The 20,381-nt window shown below is 34.0% G+C and overlaps 1 protein-coding gene across 1 annotated transcript; it reads left to right on the top strand.

Moving 5' to 3' along the window:
- Window positions 1-1,275: 1,275 nt before the first annotated feature.
- pes (pescadillo) lies at window positions 1,276-18,462 on the top strand. The gene is made up of 15 exons (XM_067406058.1): window positions 1,276-1,447; window positions 1,795-1,874; window positions 5,230-5,383; window positions 8,598-8,707; window positions 9,191-9,362; window positions 9,481-9,570; window positions 10,457-10,573; window positions 10,693-10,770; window positions 10,866-10,955; window positions 12,479-12,609; window positions 14,479-14,604; window positions 14,695-14,879; window positions 14,973-15,124; window positions 17,602-17,769; window positions 18,108-18,462. The coding sequence occupies exons 1-15, from the start codon at window positions 1,424-1,426 to the stop codon at window positions 18,186-18,188; spliced, it is 1,758 nt and encodes a 585-aa protein (XP_067262159.1). The 5' UTR covers window positions 1,276-1,423; the 3' UTR covers window positions 18,189-18,462.
- Window positions 18,463-20,381: the final 1,919 nt, after the last annotated feature.

The raw sequence follows: 20,381 nt of genomic DNA on the forward strand, positions 1-20,381 counted from the left end.
ATCTTAGTGAATTAATAAATAGGAGCAGGTCTCTAGAGAGTTATCCATCTCTAATGTTGTGAATGGCTAACACATATTTTGCAGCTAGTGTAGCTGTGTTATCATCTTCACCGAATATGAAGGGCATTTTCTCAGTATCACTAAGTTCAATGTTCAATGAATGATGGAATTAGTGCTCCAAGAATGGAGAGAAATGTCTTACATTGTGATATTTAGGACAGATGAGTAGAAAGTGTTTCTCATCCTCTATTTGCTGTAGATCACAGTGTCTACAGATCCTCTGCTCTCTCACTGTCCATGTTTGTCTATGTCTTCCTCTCTCTATTTCTAGATCATGGTCACTTAATCTGATCTGAGAGGATTTGTCTTTCTTTAAATTGTTTGATTAATAAATAATTTGCCAATTTAGTGATTCTATTTAGGGTCGAGTAACATTGGAGTTTATTTTGGATCTCAAAATGTGCTTTTAGTGATTCATCATGAGTATCTTTTGGATTTTTGTCAATTTCTTTAATAATAGTTTTGGGGTTGTAGCTGTGGTCAGTTGGGAATTGAGTTTAATGGACAAGTTGAAGAGCGAGTGTGTTAAGAGGATGAGATTCTGCTGAGGTTTCATTGGCGTGTTATTATAAATTCATGTTTATTATTATAAAGTTTTTTATTTTATTTTTAAGAATTCAGATTTGTGTAATTTTACTAAAGCTTATGGAACAGCGACAGATAGATAGATAGATAGATAGATAGATAGATAGATAGATAGATAGATAGATAGATAGATAGATAGATAGATAGATAGATAGATAGATAGATAGATAGATAGATAGATAGATAGATAATAGACTGATTGACGGATGGACAGACTGATAGATAGATAGATAGATGATAGATAGATAGATAGATAGATAGATAGATAGATAGATAGATAGATAGATAGATAGATAGATAGATAGATAGATAGATAGATAGATAGATAGATAGATAGATAGATAGATAGATAGATAGATCTATATTATAAAAAAATACTAGCCTATACATGAGCCTACATTTGAACACAGGCGATATTTTGTGTTTTATGTAGTCTATTGTTACTTTTTATCTATATGTGCCTTAAATACACAAAAATATAAGATATATTGGGTATTTATATTAACATATAAACATATTATATATAGTGTATTACACAGACATACGTATTCTATCACTACCATAGATCACTACACGACACGTTCATGCATTTCTATGCAGGCATTCCTGCGGGCGCCCCCAATTCACGGGTCCTACTGTCTCGGCTGACTGACGTCACGCAAAACACGTGTGTTCGGAAGAAGCACGTTAGTGTTGGCTCTGATCTGGGATTTATTTGCAGTTTTATTGCAATAGTTTTAATTTTAGGTTTTGTCGAGTGGAAATACCGTCCGCTGTAATGGGCGGATTACAAAAGAAAAAGGTAAGACTGCGATTCACACCAAAACTGTCGGTAAACAAAATATGATGGCTTTATGAGCGCAGGGCCCTGCAGACTTGTGTGGTTTAAACTCGTTATTTTATACATCTAACATTTTTATTTATATTTATATATATAATAAAGATATGTATAAATATCTACAGCATAATTGGGACTTGAATTTTGTAACTTCAATGCCCATTAACAGCTGTTTGCAGCTTTGCTTAAAGGGTTTTTAAGCCTGAATCATCTTCAGATATGACAGTGTGAAAAATAAAGCCTTTATATCTGTATAATCATAGTCAAGTCATGTCAGAGCACTTGCTAACCTGTCATTTGTTCTTGTGTAGTATGAGAGGGGATCAGCCACTAACTACATCACCAGGAATAAAGCCCGCAAGAAGCTGAGTCTGAGTCTGGCTGATTTCAGGTTAGTTTGTAAAAACAAAGCATTAGCTTAAACTAAATGTTCTGTCCTGATGTTTTGGTTTATTTTACATTCCTCATATATTGTGTAGTATTATAGTGCATATAGAATGTTACATATTTTATTCAATGTTCAATGTTATGTACATATTAATTGCCTTGTATGTCAGTGGTTTTTAACTGCTTTTTAAATAGTTTCTAACATGACAGCTAAATCTGTGCTGCCATACTTTAGAGTTTGATTGGACATGTGACATAAGCATCAAGGGGTATTTAAAAGTTACTTTAAAAAAAAAAGAAGCTATTTATCTATCATCTCAATTATGTACGCTTACAAAAAATAACTTTACTTGAACTTTAAGTATACTTAATAAAGTTTATCAGTAAACTACTGGTTTAGTAGTTTTCTGCAGCTATACTTGTAAGTAAACTTAATATCATACTTGTAGTTTACTATTTATATATAATTTTTTCTTAAAATATATATAAAATATATAAAATACTTTTACTTTAAATATAGGCCTACTACTTTATTCCTATTTAGGTACAAAGTTTTATACTTTAAATATACCTTTAAGTGTACTTTATAGGTGCAATATGTAATATTTTTGCAGTAAAATATCTGAAAACCTCTAGGCCAGTGTTTACAATATCCCAAATGTTTCCAACTATTTGTAAATCGTGAGAAAATTGCAATTTTAACCGAGGCTCCGGCATGTGTGAGGAGTCGCCTGTCAATTGTGTCATATCCGCGTTACCCTCGGTTTTCTGTTTTATTTTGTAGAAACCATGGAAACACCAAAGACGCTTTAATATATTACATGTTTTTATAGACAAGGGAACAACTGTTTTGATATTTTTATTGACAGAAAACTTATTATTGTTATAGCTCAACACGTTTAGTCTTTTTTTCTCCATCATACTATACGTTTTGCACGCCATTTATCAACACAGCCCATCCAGCATTTAATATGATATTCTGATATCGATCTATCTTACTGCAGTGTGCAACAGTGTCTCACAGCAGCCGCCGAGCGAACACACAGAGTAACATTATAACATAATTTTCAACACACTCAAATGTATCTAATATATTAAACAGAGCTGTGTTACCTCATACTCATGACCGGAAAAGCGGAAGCAGCGCCGGCGACTGTCATAATAAAAGTTCAGCTGCTCGTGAGGCGTGTGTTGCGCAATCGCTCCAGCGGCCTCGTTCAGCTCCAACAACACTCGGTCCTGTTCTGCTTCATACTACAATAACATTAATAATCGCATCCATGAACATGATTTCTTCCCTAGTCCAACCCCTATTCTTTTGCACTGTCCGTTGAGGTGAAGACCACATGTCCCAAGATTCCACACTTAAACTTACCATGATCAAGCTATGCCTTTTGTTTTTAATAGGCCTTTAGTGGACAGAATTATGTATACTACCAGTGGACTACACAAAAATTCACATACTCAGAATTAGGAACATATTCTTTATAAATCAATATTTTATTTATAAGACAGTATGTAAACCTATGTGAAAAAAGTATTTAATTGGCTACTCAATCAAAAGATTAAACACAACTGCAAGCCAAGTATACTTTTAAGTATATCTCGATCAAAAGATTGAGTACAAGTATGGGCTAAATGTACGTCACGCGCATTTTGATAAGCCATGCAATATCGCGTTCATATCGCAGATGTATCGCCTTCTATGGAGTCAAATTAATGCCTTAAAGTTTTGCACAAAAATAAAGTTTTGCAAAACACAAAAAAGAATTGAGCTATAAAAAAATGTTTTGCAAACAAAAATAATTGCAAAGGAAAATAAAATATTGAGCGGAAAAAAAATAAGTTTTGCAAACAAAAATAATAAATTGCAAAATAAAATAAAGTAGTGCAAAAATAAAAATATAATCAATTACAAAAATCAATGACAGCTGTAATCCTATTTTATCTTTGCCACATATTTTTCATGCTCAAACCTACAAAATCATTTGTAACGCTCATTTTATTCTGCGTTTCAGTCAAGTGTGCGCTCACGATGCCGGTTTTCTTTTGCGCTGCGCTGCACTGTTCTGTGCGGATCTCTTTATGGCACTGGTTTGACGTGGGGGTGGAGTCAAGAAACGGGGGCACGCCCCCGCGAAATACATTGGAAGGGAACGTAATCGGCGACAGGTGAAATAATTCTTTGACATGGTGAAAAATAATGAATGGTTTGTTTTTGTTGGTTTGTTTAGCATATGTTGTCACCGATTACGACCCCCTCCAATGCATTTCTTATAGTAATATGACCCGTTGCGTTATGTCTCACTGCCTGTATCCACTTTTGTGTCCTTAAACATTTGTATTTTGGGGTCGACTGCTTATAAAAACGTATTTCTGTTTTTTTTTAGCTTGTTAGCTGTACACCTTGTCACACAGCAGCTTTTAGGCATTGTTCTGTTTATTGTAATGAGTCAGAAAAGACAAGAAGGCAGCCTCACGCAATACAAAGTCAATGGAGACGGTTGGATTGTTTGTCCCCCGGTGGGCGTGGTTTTCAGATTATAATAAATGCGCTCTGTCTCTATGCTTGATCTGATCTGGGTAGCGTTTCCCAAAAGCATCGTAAGCCTAAGTTGATCGTAGCTCCATTGGTTTCCCATACAAAAGCTTATGATGCTTTTGGGAAACGCTGCCCTGTTCTGTTGCGATCTGCGTCTCCTGCCGATGACGTGTTTCGTGGGGGCGTGCCCCCTTTTCTTGACTCCACCCCCACGTCAAACCAGTGCCATAAAGAGATCCGCACAGAACAGTGCAGCGCAAAAGAAAACCGGTATCGTAAGCGCACACTTGACTGAAACGCAGAATAAAATGAGCGTTACAAATGATTTTGTAGGTCTGAGCATGAAAAATATGTGGCAAAGATAAAATAGGATTACAGCTGTCATTGATTTTTGTAATTGATTATATTTTTATTTTTGCACTACTTTATTTTATTTTGCAATTTATTATTTTTGTTTGCAAAACTTATTTTTTTTCCGCTCAATATTTTATTTTCCTTTGCAATTCTTTATTTTTGTTTGCAAAACATTTTTTTATAGCTCAATTCTTTTTTGTGTTTTACAAAACTTTATTTTTGTGCAAAACTTTAAGGCATTAATTTGACTCCATAGCCTTCGATAATGAACGCGATATTGCGTGGCTTATCAGTGATCTACGGCTCTGTCTATTAAATGCCGCTCCATTTGAAAGCAGGTAATGGCGATTTAGTGGCAATCAGGGAACCGGCTTTACTGATGAAATGCGCGTGACAATCACACGCGATATATCGCCCAGCCCTAAAATTCATTGTTAATTGATATATGCATCTCATTTTATAGGCGATTATGTATATTGAAAGGAATCTATCCTCATGAGCCCAAACACAAAAAGAAGGTCAACAAGGGCTCGACAGCCCCTAGAACCTTCTACCTGCTGAAAGACATCCGCTTCCTCCTGCATGAGCCCATCGTTGGCAAGTTCAGAGAGTACAAGGTAAGAACTGTGGAAAAGCTAAATGTGCTGTTTCCAACAGCTTCCTCTAATCCTTATCATTTTGATCATTTTTTTCATGTTCTAGTCTAGAATTACTTTAATTTTTTAAAGAAATATTGATGACAATGTGCCAAACGATGACATATGCCAAAAAGTAGGAGGATGGTCAGCTGTGGCAAATTCTAACAGGAGCAAGCAGTGGAAAAGTGAGAGAGAGAAATGTAAATTAATGTTGTTGTTTTTTTTTAAATAAAAAGATATAGTTTAAAGTTTCTTTTAATTACTTCAGTTATATAATAACTACAATTTAGACATTTTAGTCAGTTATTTTAGGGTGTGTTCACACTTTTAATTCGGTTCTCTTGGTAAAGTAAATAATTAATTTAGTCCTGGCTCGCTTAACGTTTACACTGTCATTTTTAAGACTGATCCTAAAGATTAAAAAAAAACATATTTTGCAATGAAATTTACTGAACATCCAAAATAATGTTGTGTTCTGGGCTAAATGCACTCGTTGTATGCACAGTGGGTACGGAAAGTATTCAGACCCCCTTAAATCTTTCACTCTATGTTATATTGCAGCCATTTGCTAAAATCATTTACGTTCATTTTTTTCCTCATTAATGTACACACAGCACCTCATATTGACAGAAAAACACACAATTGTTGACATTTTTGCAGATTTATTAAAAAAGAAAAACTGAAATATCACATGGTCCTAAGTATTCAGACCCTTTGCTCAGTATTTAGTAGAAGCACCCTTTTGATCTAATACAGCCATGAGTCTTTTTGGGAAAGATGCAACAAGTTTTTCACACCTGGATTTGGGGATCCTCTGCCATTCCTCCTTGCAGATCCTCTCCAGTTCTGTCAGGTTGGATGGTAAACGTTGGTGGACAGCCATTTTTAGGTCTCTCCAGAGATGCTCAGTTGGGTTTAAGTCAGGGCTCTGGCTGGGCCATTCAAGAACAGTCACAGAGTTGTTGTGAAGCCACTCCTTCGTTATTTTAGCTGTGTGCTTAGGGTCATTGTCTTGTTGGAAGGTAAACCTTTGGCCCAGTCTGAGGTCCTGAGCACTCTGGAGAAGGTTTTCGTCCAGGATATCCCTGTACTTGACCGCATTTATCTTTCCTTCGATTGCAACCAGTCGTCATGTCCCTACAGCTGAAAAACACCCCCACAGCATGATGCTGCCACCACCATGCTTCACTGTTGACTGTATTGGACAGGTGATGAGCAGTGCCTGGTTTTCTCCACACATATCACTTAGAATTAAGGCCAAAAAGTTCCATCTTGGTCTCATTAGACCAGAGAATCTTATTTCTCACTATCTTGGAGTCCTTCAGGTGTTTTTTAGCAAACTCCATGCAGGCTTTCATGTGTCTCGCACTGAGGAGAGGCTTCCGTCGGGCCACTCTGCCATAAAGCCCCGACTGGTGGAGGGCTGCAGTGATGGTTGACTTTCTACAACTTTCTCCCATCTCTCGACTGCATCTCTGGAGCTCAGCCACGGTGAGAGAGGTAAAGAAGAACCCAAAGATCACTAAGGCTCTTCTCCCCCGATAGCTCAGTTTGGCCGAACGGCCAGCTCTAGGAAGGGTTCTGGTCGTCCCAAACGTCTTCCATTTAAGGATTATGGAGGCCACTGTGCTCTTAGGAACCTTAAGTGCAGCAGAAATGTTTTTGTAACCTTGGCCAGATCTGTGCCTTGCCACAATTCTGTCTCTGATCTCTTCAGGCAGTTCCTTTGACCTCATGATTCTCATTTGCTCTGACATGCACTGTGAGCTGTAAGGTCTTATATAGACAGGTGTGTGGCTTTCCTAATCAAGTCCAATCAGTATAATCAAACACAGCTGGACTCAAATTAAGGTGTAGAACCATCTCAAGGATGATCAGAAGAAATGGACAGCACCTGAGTTAAATATGAGTGTCACAGCAAAGGGTCTGAATACTTAGGACCATGTGATATTTCAGTTTTTCTTTTTTTAATCTTCAAACATGTCAACAATTCTGTGTTTTTCTGTCAATATGGGGTGCTGTGTGTACATTGAGGAAAAAAATGAACTTAAATGATTTTAGCAAATGGCTGCAATATAACAAAGAGTGAAAAATTTAAGGGGGTCTGAATACTTTCCGTACCCACTGTACGTACATAAGATTGCATTTTGACTAGCTGAGACTGAGCCGAGCTAGCGTTCTTCTAGTCTTCACATTTTTTTTCACAAAGCATTATTTTGTTTTACTTCATCTATGATAAAGAGACTACCCTTGCATTGTGGGTTTGTGCATTTTCGGGGTGGAACAATGAAGGGAGGGGTGTGTTTGTTTGGGTTGATTTCAAATATAAAGAGTTTCACAGAAATCGCTTACTGCACCTTTTTAATATTGAGTCATTTCCACTCAGCATTATTCTATTGTGTGTGTTCCTTTGATATATGACAGGCACATTGAAAGTAAGATCCCTCTTTTTATCAGTTGTGATAACATTACAAAAAGTCAGAAATTACCAAGAGGCTGAGTTTCCTTTTAAAACATGCTTTACAAAAACTTTTTTTTTCTTTTCACAGTCTATTTTATTGTCTATGATGAGACATCACAGACAGTGTAAAAAATGTACTTTTTTTGCCACTTATGAAAATAATGGGTGAGATTTTATTGGCCGTAAATATTTTTTACCTTTCTTGAAATTGTTTTTTGTTTGTTTTTTTCATTCATTCACATGGGCGTCACATGGGTGTTTTGGCCCCTATATTGAATTATTTAGCAGTTTGTTCTTGCATATTTGCAGGAAACAGTGGCATTTTGTCACTCTAGCCAGCCTCTTTGTAAAATCTCTCATAAAAACATTTATACACTTGATTCATTGGCTTAATGCAAGCAATAGATCACATAGTTGCCACATGAAATTCTGATGGAAAAAACATTACTAAAAAAATTGTTTAAGTAGAAAATGTGCAAGTTGCTTTGCCAACAGAGCCTGTCTAATGCATACAAGAGGCATCCAACATGCCTTAAAAACGGACACAAAAAATGTACCCAGTTGATCATTAATAAGTGATCAGTGTAAAATTTTCATTCTTATGGCCAGTGTGGCATTGAATTTCATTTGACCGGCTGATAAATATCAGTGCATCTCTAATAGTAGGTCAGTATTATTGGCACAACCTCTGTGAGACAGTCTGTGAGCTCACTGTATATTCCTTGATTATAGATTTTTGTGCGGAAACTGCGGAAAGCATATGGTAAGGCTAATTGGAGCGGAGTGGAGAGACTGAAAGAGAACAAGCCTTCGTACAAACTGGACCACATCATCAAGGAGAGGTGAGAGTAAATGCAATGCTGTCTGTGGCCTGCAGAGGACGCACTTCAGCTCTCTGGCTCAATAACATGCTGTGAAAGACGTTTCTGTGTGTCCAGACAGTGTTATGTGATAAGCACCGATTTGTGTCCAAACACTGTTGTGAGTCTGGGCAGAGTCTCAGTCTCTGTCCACAAAACAGATCAGTTATGAGAAATCCAAAAAGTCACTAGAATATGATACTTTAATTATCTTGGCTCGACTCACTGTCTGTCTCTTCTTCCGTCCATCTGCCTTTGTTTACATCAGCAGGTTTTGGGATTTGTATTTTGAATTTAGAATGTGATCTCCTTAGAAGTCGCCTATAAAATCTGCCACGATATTAAGCTTCTTTATCTCAGATTTTGCTAAAATGTTTTGTTCAGACCAACTTTCTTCCTCTATTTTTCTATGAGTGGTCTGTCATCTCCTTGTGTACTGTATATAAAATAAGTTTGTTTTTCCAGATATCCCACGTTCATTGATGCTCTTCGAGATGTAGATGATGCCCTCTCTATGTGTTTCCTGTTCTCTACATTCGCTCGCACGGGAAAATGCCACGTTCAGACAATTCAGCTCTGCCGGAGACTCAGCGTTGAGTGGATGAATTACATTATCTCCTCACGCTCCCTGAAAAAGGTAATGCATGTCCAAAGACTGAAAAGTGTAAATTTTTTAAATTAATTTAAATGATTCATGAGTGTTACAGCGAGTGTATCATCAACCACTTCTCTGACTTTGATTATTTTTCCTTCAGGTTTTTCTTTCCATAAAGGGCATTTACTACCAAGCAGAGGTCCTGGGGCAAACCATCACATGGATCATACCATATCAGTTTGCCCATGATGTGAGTATAAAATATATCTTGCACTCTTGAGGCTTGTTCAGTAAATAGCTTTTTTTTACCCCCTAGGAAAGCAGGTTTGATCCCAAATAGGGACAAACTGTGACATTAATATTTAGACAGAATAATAAGATTATTTATTTAAGATTTATTTATTATTTTTTTATTAAATTGATACATTTATTCAGCAAGAACACATTTAAATTGAAAAATTCAAAAGTGATAATAAAGACATTTACAATGTTTCAAAAGATTTCAAACAAATGCTGTTCTTTTGGACTATATTAAACAATTATCATGAAAAATGTATCAGTTTTCACAAAAATATTAAGCAACAGCACACTTGTTTTTAACATTGATAATAATAATAAATGTTATTATAGCTGAAAATTCAGCTTTGCATTACAGGAATAAATTAAAAATAGAAAACTGTTATTTTAAATTGTAAAAGTGTTTAAAAATATTACTATTTTAACTATTTTTGATCAAATACATGCAGTCTTGTTGAGTATAGGAGACTTCTTTCAAAAATAAAAATCTTGCTAAACCCAAACTTTTGAACAGTAGTTTGTAACTGTTTTAACAAGTTTGCATTTTTGGCTTGCACAAACAAGGTGTGAGACATGTAGGTGAAGGTTTTCAGAGTTAAATAGGCTAATGAATGACTTTATTTAATGGAAGTAATTTTGTGATTTGTATTATTGTTGTAATTATTTTTATTAAGGAATTTGAATTGGAAAAATTGGTGTCTTCATCATATTGTATGTTAAAATCATTGATCATCTGGATCAGTGTTCTTAGTATGATGCAATATTTTAGATGCTGAGGTCTTCCGATAGATTATTTTATGATGACTGTTTAATATAACATACATCCTTGCTTTCCTCAGCACCCTACAGATGTGGACTACAGAGTCATGGCCACATTTACTGAATTCTACACAACGCTGCTTGGTTTTGTCAACTTCCGTCTTTACCAGACCCTCAACCTTGTCTACCCGCCCAAGGTATCACACACAGAACATGTGAATGTGCTTGCTTTAAATGCATTAATATGTAGTAGCAGAATTCCAATTCGTTCCAATTGTAAATTGAATCTGTTCTTTTTTTTTCGTGTGCGTGTTAGCTTGATGGACAAGGAGAGATCAGTCTCAAATCAGAGTTTGAAGAAGATTATGCCTTGGACTCAGAAAGCTATACTGAGGTACAAGACTTAATTAATTTTCTCTTTTCATATCAACATTATCTTGTGCCAAGTGTTAGTGTGTTTAAAGACTTGCCCTTCAAATCTCCCTCCAGAAACTGTCAGCGTTGAGTGCCAGTCTGGCCCGTATGGTCCCAACAGTGGAGGAGGAGGAGACACAAGTGGACCATTTCCCTACTGAAGGGGTAAGTGAGTGACCGCTGTCTTTTTTGTCAGGGATGTCACGGTGGGTGTTATTGTATATGATTTGCCACCGTCAGGGAGCTGCTATCAATATGCAAGGTATTGAAATCGCTTTTGAATGCATGCTCGCTTTTCGCTTTCGAATTTGCAATTACATGAACTGTGTGTATAGGGAGTGGTACTGACTGGTCTTGTCAGTCATCTCTCCTTTCTTCACATAAGTGAAGTGAAATCTCACTCCTGATGCACTGTACTGTGACTCTTCAGCTTGTGCTGTATATGGAGCAGAGCAGATGTGTGTACAAATGTGGCGTTCTCTCCATATTTACGATTCTTTGCAGCCTTTAGCCACTGCCTACTTCGTGCTGGATCCTTCACTGGTGACCGAAAGCAACTCTTAACACCGCTAAACATTTTTTTTTTTTTTTTTTTTTTCTACCGCATAGGCAGCAAAGTTATTAAATGACCATTTTGCCCTTTTAAAACCTGTACACTTACTAAAAAAAATAAAATAAAAAAATAACCCATGATTATTTGGACAAGGAAATAGAATTTATATTAGTAAGAAATGTTGTTATTTAGACATGGTAATTGAATTATAATAATAATAATAATAATAATATTACCATGTCTAAATAACAACAGTTGAAAATGGTAATATAATTTATAAAAATTATTAGAATATATAATAATAATAATAATCTTCATCATCATCATCATCATCATTATAAATTCTAAGAATATTTTTATAATTTATTATAAATTATATTACCACGTCCAAATAATCAGTTATTTTATTATTATTATTATTATTTATTATTATTATTACCATGGTTGTTTGGACATGGTAATACAATTAATAATAATAAAAAAACTTTTTTTTTTGTATATGAATATGGTAATCCTTTGGTACTGTAGTACTGTTTATATATCAAATCACCATGGTATTACAATCACAGTACAACAGTAGTTTTTTGTAGGGCAATAAAAACAATATGGGAAAAAATAGCTAAAAAATTGACAATTAAAACATGATACAAAGTTCAAAGTTTGTAAATTTAGTAACTAAGAAGTTTTTTGTAGAGCACCTATAAAATGCAGCTCACAGGTCAGAATATAAAAACCATTTGGCAGAGCTGTATTATAGCAAACTCAAAGCTGTCAGATTCCTCTATGCTTGCTGAAGCACTTGTGATCTCTGTAATTAATGCAAATATATGACTCCACAATAACTTTCCACACTTCAAGTTCACTAAAAAGAAAGTGTCACAAGACACTTGTTATTTAGTCACACATCATAAAACGTTAGTGAAGCATTTAACCCACGGTTTGATTAATTGTTGTTTTGGACGGACCTCGAATCCTCATGTTTCATGTTCACTGAGGGAGACTGTTACTATGGTTACACGGTGAAGGTGTTAAAAAAACATTCTGATGAAACCAGCGTGACTGCAGGTGAACTTCGTCCTCATTATTTAATGCAGCTTTTATAGAGCTTTATTTATAAATGCACTTTTAATTACAGGACGACCTGGAAAAGATGGAGGTGAGAGAGAAGATGGAGCAGGAGCAGAACACACAGAAGAAGCTCTTCGAGGGCCTGAAGTTTTTCCTAAACAGAGAAGTTCCCAGGGAATCACTGGCTTTTGTGATCAGGTGAAGGAGTGTGACACACCAGCTCAATTTTATCACACATCATTCTATCTATGGTGCTTTCTTTAAATAGGGGACAGATTGGTGTGCTGTTCTTTTTAAGGCACAAATCCCATGTTCTTTAGAGGTAAAACTATTAGAATTATTTGATAATCTATGTTTTTACATAAAATCAACATGAAAATATTTGTTTTTGTCCCATCTCACTGGTTTTCACCTTCTCAACTGTATGCAGCAATACAAATCATGCTAGAATGTCATAATTGTGACTGTTTAATTGATATTCACTTCACTGTAGAATTATTCTTATTAATTATCTAATTTTAACAAATAACATATGTTTAGCTGTTTCTCACACCCTGTTACTGCATAGATATTTTCTTTTATTAAAAAAATTCAACATTTTCTAATACACTCTAAAAAATAAAACGTTGGTTCAACGTTTTCCACTAGAATTTTTAACTTGAGCCAATTGGGAGAATCACATTAATTCAAAGCAGTATTTTGAGTTGATCCAACATAATGTTTTAAGTAAGGTGAAGACGCTTTTTGGACACAATAAAACACATTTCTAAGTAACATAAACTTACCAAGCACCGCTTGTCACCATGATGGTAAATCCAAAAACCCACATTAACAGAAACTCTTCTAAAAAAACACCAATTTCTGCTAAATCTCCCTTACCATTAATCTTGTGCAAAAAACATTATATAACACTCAATTTTAGCATTTACTCTCCCTTTCAAGTGCCATGGGCAAAGCATGATGGGGAATATAAATCCCAGCCCAGTTTCACTTAAGTTCGTCTAAATTAAAAGAACTCAAAACAATGAAACACGTTTACGCGTCATCAGATTGTATTTTACATTAACAGAACTTAAAATTAAATACATTTTTGATTAACTGAAAATTTTAAACTATGAAAAGTCATGATAGTATATCGAATCAATAGGCATAATTTGTGTGTCATCCAAGCTCAATAAAATAACAATTACAAGTAAAAAGTCGAACAGCATTTCAGAACTTGATTTTTTTTATTTCACAACAATATATATATTTAATTAATGACCAAAGGTCCCCTGAATTAGTTTTTAGAGTGTACTGTGACATGCAGGAAGTGACATCGTTTGTACAGCATGGTAGGAACACAAAAGAATAATTTAATTTTCTCAACTTGCATTCGTCAAGCTCAACTACTCAACCCTTTAATCAATGTTATTGTAATCGAATAAAGTTCTCATCAATATTTCTTCTTTAAATTATTGAAAATATAATTTAATCAATAACAAGTAACTACACACAACAATTTGGTACCAAACTAGGTTAATGTAGGCAATATTTTATTGTATATTTTGTGTGTGTGTATATAAAAACAAAAAAGTTTTTTTTTATATATATATATATATATATATATATATATATGTATGTGTATATATATATATGTATGTGTATATATATATATATATATATATATATATATGTGTATGTGTATGTGTATGTGTATATATATATATATATATATATATATACACATATATACATATATATATATACACACATATATATATATATATATATATATATATATATATATATATATATATATACACACATACATATATATATATATATATATATATATATGTATATATATATGTGTATATATATATATATATATATATATGTGTGTATATATATATATATATGTATGTGTGTATATATATATATATATATATATATATATATATATATATGTGTGTATATATATATATGTATATATGTGTATATATATGTATATATATGTATGTGTATATATATGTATATAAAGAATTGCAAAATTGTCTGTGTATAAGAATGTCTTGCATTGTGCAGGTGTTTTGGTGGACAGGTGTCCTGGGATAAATCACTGTGCATCGGCAGCACATATGATGCCACAGATGAAACAATCACACATCACATTGTGGACAGACCCAGCGTTGACAAACAGTATATCAACAGGTCTGATACCAACTCTCAATGATTGTATACATAATGTATATTAATTTATATTCTTGTATTTATGTAATGACTTATGTAATGTATATACAGGTACTACATCCAGCCGCAGTGGGTGTATGACTCTGTCAACGGTAAGATTCTGTTACCCGTAGAGGAATACTTCCTGGGAGTTACACTGCCGCCCCATCTGTCACCGTTCGTGGAGGAGACTGAGGGAGATTATGTGCCTCCTGAGAAACTCAAGCTCATGGCCCTGCAGAGAGGAGAGAAGCCACGTGAGGGTTTTCCCATATTGTTTTGCATACTGATTTTGATATGATTGTGTGAATGTTAAGTGATTGTTGACTTCAAAAATGGACTCTTTACAGAAATGGAAGAAGAGGAAGAAGAAGAGGAGGGAGATGAGGAGGAAGAGGATGAAGATGATGATGAGGAGGAAGATGATCAAAGTGAGGAAGAAGATGAGGCTGAAGATGAAGCAAATCTAGCTGAAATGGAGGAGAAGAGGTCTCGGGGAAAGGTAAGATGGGTTTAAGTTTCATGAAGATTTCGCTTTTTGATGCCATTGACGCAAAAATTACGTTCTTATAAGTAACAGCATTTATGAAGTCTACTGTATCATATTTGATATGATCTTCTACATGTCTTCTATCCTCTGATTGATAGGTTATACTTTTTTTTTAGCAAGTAAAAGGCCTTTTAGTATAATTGTAAAAATGTCCACCTTGAGGTTGTGGTTCATGTGTCTTTTTGATGTGAAATCTACTGATTTTTATAAAATAAACGTACAAATAACTTATATTGTTAGTAATATTTCCAGATGAACATTTAAAGGACTGAAGCTACTTAGTTTTACTTGATTATCCATTCATCGTTTTTTTTTATTCATATTAAAATGTGAGTATCAAATATAATAGACTAACCATTTAAGGTAACACTTTACAATAAGGTTCATTAGTTAATTTTAGTTAACTACATTAGTTAACATGAACTAATAATGAACTGCACTTATACAGTATTTATTAATCTTTGATAATGTTGATTTCAACGTTTATTACATTATTAAAATCATTAACATTAGTTAATGCACTGTGAACTAACATGAACGAACAATGAACAACTGTATTTTCATGAACTAACGTTAACGAAGATTAGTAAATACTGTAACAAATGTAGGTAACACTTTATTTTACAGTGTCATTGTTACATATATGACATGTACTTACCATTGTAATGACAGTAAATTATGCATAATTACATTAATTACATAATTACAACTAACCCTCAGCAAAACCCTAATCCTACCCTAACCCTATAGTAAGTACATGTTGTTAATTAATATTACTCAGTATTTAAATTTATAATTACACTGTAACAGTGACACCTTAAAATAAAGTGTAACCCAAATGTATTGTTCATGGTTAGTTCATGTTAGTTAATACATTAACTAATGTTTAACTAGTGAACCTTGTAAAGTTACTGCATTTTAAATATCCTACTAAGACATTATTGGGAGATATTTGAATGACAACTAATATTTATATGCATTATGCAAGTAGTCTGCTTTACTGTTTGGGAGTCTTTACCTATCAGAATTTCATTTTACTTTTTGAACATAGTACATATCTGCAACTGCACCAAATTTAACATTTTGGCTTAGTTTGGGCCTCTGAATAAAATTGAGGTCATACTATATGAGACATAAAAGCCTGATGTATCAAATTGTTAGCCTCATAGCATAATTGCCTAAGTCATTTTTTGGCCAAATTGTGATATCTGCCTTTGAAATATGATCTGGGCAATTATGCTATGTGGCTAACGAAAAATGATACTCAACAAAAAACACATTCTAACTTTTTTGTACAAAAAGGTTCAATAAGCTTCCAATTCAAAACATTACATTTTTCTTTTGTATGTCAGGCTTTAAAGGGTTAAAACAAAACAAAAAACAATTTGATTCTAAATATGTATAATTTTTGGGATGGAATCCTTTTTAGCAGAGGTGTAAAGAGTACCTGAAAACCATACTGGAGTAAGTACAGATACCTTTTTATAGTAAATATGACTCCATTACAAGTTACAAGTCACCAATTTCAAAACAACTGGAGTAAAAGTCTTAACGCCAAAGTATACTTCACTTATTACATGTACGCGAAGGTCAGCGCACCACTGGATTTATGTAACCATGCATACACAATATGTAGTATTTGGTGCCCTGTAGATGGCAATATTACTACTTCTGTGGCAGAAATAAACTGCTGCAGAAAAAGTTTGGTGCCATGCAAAATCTAATGTGAAATTGCATTGCTAAGAGTACAAAATGTAGTCAAGTAAAGAGTAAAGGTTGCTAATATCTTTGATAAAACTACAGAGTTGCCAAAACGATACTCAAGTACAGTAACTACACTCTAAAAAATGCTGGGTTAAAAACAACCCAAGTTGGGTTGAAAATGGACAAACCCAGCGATTGGGTTGTTTTAACCCAACTGTTGGGTTAAATGTTTGCCCAACCTGCTGGGTAGTTTTATTTAACCATTATTTGAAAATGACTATATGGCTGACTTAAAATGAATCTAAAATGAAATTAAAATGTTCATGTATTAAACATATTAATAAATGTTAATTTTCAAGATATTTTGGGTTCATTTTAAGTAAGCAATACTGTAATTTTTAAATAATAGTTGGGTTAAGTAAAACTACCCAGCAGGTTGGGCAAACATTTAACCCAACTGCTGGGTTAAAACAACCCAATCGCTGGGTTTGTCCATTTTCAACCCAACTTGGGTTGTTTTTAACCCAGAATTTTTTAGAGTGTAATCACATTTACTCAAATACTTTACACCTCTGTTTTTTTTTTTTATGAACCTTAAATTGAAATATTTTTAGAAGGAAAAAAAATTTAGAAGAGAAATTTTAGGAAAAATATTTTTTTCAATATGTAAAATACTTCTATTTAAAAAAGCATACGAATTTGTCATTTGCTGGTTCTCCCTCCAGAAATTGTCAGTAAAGGTGACTCCTGGTAAAGTCAAAGCAGAGAACCGTAAGCGAACTGCAGAGGAGGAGAAAGCAGAGGAGAAGAGGCTGGCCATCATGATGATGAAGAAGAGAGAGAAATACCTCTATGACAAGATCATGTTTGGCAAGAAGAGGAATGTCAGAGAGGTAAGCCTGTTTAGAAATAGATGTGTCTGGTACCGTTTTACATCATATTCTCTCTTTTGTAAATTTAAAAGAAAATTGTATAAAACCAGACCCATCTAACCAGAATAATGAGCTTTATGTTTCTTTGTTTTTTTAATTATTTTATGCTGTTAGATAAAAGTCTTTATGATGTGTGCTTTTGGTTAATGGTTAAACGAGTAAACGTTGTAGTAATTCAGAGCTGGCACAGTGGCTGTTAAAGCCCTTTAAAAGGTGCTTGACCTACTTTTGGCTCATTATTTAAGCTCCAGTAACCTTGATCGACTTTGTTTATGAATCTAATGCACACTTTCCAACAGGCTAACAAGCTAGCTGCTAAGAGGAAAGCCCATGATGACGCCAGCAAAGCAGACAAGAAGAAGAAAAAGAAAAAGTGCTGAAGGACTGATTTGAAGTATTACAGTGCTTCTTGTGGCATTTTCCCCTCTGTTAAGAGACTTGGAGAAATGCTTCTTCTCTCGTTTCAGCTGTTGCATCATTTAATATGGGATTGCACATGATTCATTGAACTCTGTGTCATTTTAGTTTTCACAAACTGGTTTTCAGTGACTACCGAGCTTTCATTCTGCATTTCTTGTCTGTCTTTGTGTATCAGGCCTAACTTTGTTTGACACATTTCTAATAAACAAAAGATAATTCATATCTTTAATGAAATAGTGTTTCATTTCTTTTTTTGTGTGTGCATGTTTCATGGGAAATTTTTAATGTACTAGCTGGTATAAAGGTTTATAAAAAAATGTGAGGAAAAAAACCTTGCAATAGTAGTCTGTCATCGAGTTACTGCATTGACTTTCTTTTAATAGCCATGGCATAAGCTATGAAATGGTTATTTACTATCCTGTAGTATAATGAAATATAACTTTGGGGTTGGTGAGATTTAAAAAAAAAAAATAATAATAATAATAATTCAAAAGTTTGGGGTCAGTGCAATTTTAAAATGGACAGTGGACAATCGTATTACAAAAGATTTCATGTTTAATTAAATGCTGTTCTTTTTCTATCAAACAATCCTAAAATATTTTAACTGTTTCCATAAAAATGTTAAGCAGCAGCACTTTTTTAACACTGATAATAATAAATATTTCTTAAGCACTGAATCGGCATATAAGAATGATTTCTGAAGGATCATGTGACTGAGGACTCGAGTATTGATGCTGAAAATTCAGCTTTGGCATCAAAAAAAAAGGAAAAACCTTTATTTTAACATATTAAAAAAAATTACCAAGGTTTTACCAACCTCACTTTTGAATAGTAGTTTATGGTGCAAATCACATCAGATGGCTTGCATTTTTATTAGAAGTGAGTTGAAGGGAGGTTTGTCCTGTTATCAGATTATATTTTTCAAAGCAAGTAAAATGTGCATTAGCTGACATTGTATTTAAGGTGAGTGACCTCTTTGGGATCAAATTGTTTGTGTTATGCATTAAAATGTTTTTTTTTTTTTTTTTTTTTTTTTTGTGAATAAACCCTTTGTCTGAATTAATTGTTTAGTTTCTGGTATAAATAGGATTTGATACCCAGGGGAAAACAAGCTTAGTATGTATTACAGGTTCCCGGGAGCACTCACATTGTCAAATTTCTGAACTAAAAAACCAAACAACCAGTGACACTCCCTTCCCTAAGGACTCTACTATAAGACATCACAACATAAAGCGGCATTCGACATGAGAGTTTTAGGCTCGCTGCTACTGAAATGTTCTTCTGATTGTTCCCTGCGCATATTGCCGTTGAAGTCTAGCAAGGTCCTCTGAGAATTTTTACTCGTATCACTGGGTTCAGAGTACCAGCCGTTAAACCCTGTAACCTTGTGGGAAGAAAGTGTGGCTCACTGGGGTGTGGAGAGTCATTCAGTCTATGAATGTATCCAAAGTCTTTGATGTAACTAAGCAAGAGGGAATATCCCTTAACATTATCCCAAGTCATTATAAAAACACTGTACAATTTTTGCAATTAATCCTGTGTATGCAGATTTCGAGGTTTAAATAATGGCTTGTCTCGCTGTTGCGTATCAGTTGGGCTTATTTAAACCTATCGGCTTTGGCATTTTGTTTTTTCCCTCAAACTCGAATACGACGAAATATAACCCGCGCTGCAGCTTTATATTAGTTTAAGAAAATATGACTATTTATAAAAGGAAATTTTATTAGTTAATTAGTTTTTAAAAGAGGTAAATTATTTTTAAAATTTCACATGGTTTTGATTCAGATTCAGTTAGATGGTCAGTTTACAGACTGGGACAGCATGAGTAAAACTTCTAAAAAATGCTGGGTTAAAAACAACCAAGTTCAAGTTGGGTTGAAAATGGACAAACCCAGCAATTGGGTTGTTTTAACCCAGCGGTAGGGTTAAATGTTTGCCCAACCTGCTGGGTAGTTTTATTTAACTCAACTATTGTTTAAAAATTACTGTATTGCTTAATTAAAATGAACCCAAAGTATGTTGAAAATTAACATTTATTAATGATCAATGAATAATTATTAAACAATAAACATTTATTAAATTGCTTATTAATACATTTATATTAATAAACTATTAAATTTATATTAATAAAATATTAAAGCTTATTAATAAAC

This window comes from Chanodichthys erythropterus, chromosome 13, assembly GCF_024489055.1.
Source record: "Chanodichthys erythropterus isolate Z2021 chromosome 13, ASM2448905v1, whole genome shotgun sequence".
Classification (NCBI taxonomy): Eukaryota; Metazoa; Chordata; class Actinopteri; order Cypriniformes; family Xenocyprididae; genus Chanodichthys; species Chanodichthys erythropterus.

Coding starts and splice junctions, on each gene's coding strand:
- pes (XM_067406058.1), top strand. CDS start 1,424: ATGGGCGGATTACAAAAGAAAAAG. Junction 5,384..8,597: donor GCAAGTTCAGAGAGTACAAG/GTAAGAACTGTG, acceptor CCTTGATTATAG/ATTTTTGTGCGGAAACTGCG. Junction 14,880..14,972: donor GCAGAGAGGAGAGAAGCCAC/GTGAGGGTTTTC, acceptor GACTCTTTACAG/AAATGGAAGAAGAGGAAGAA.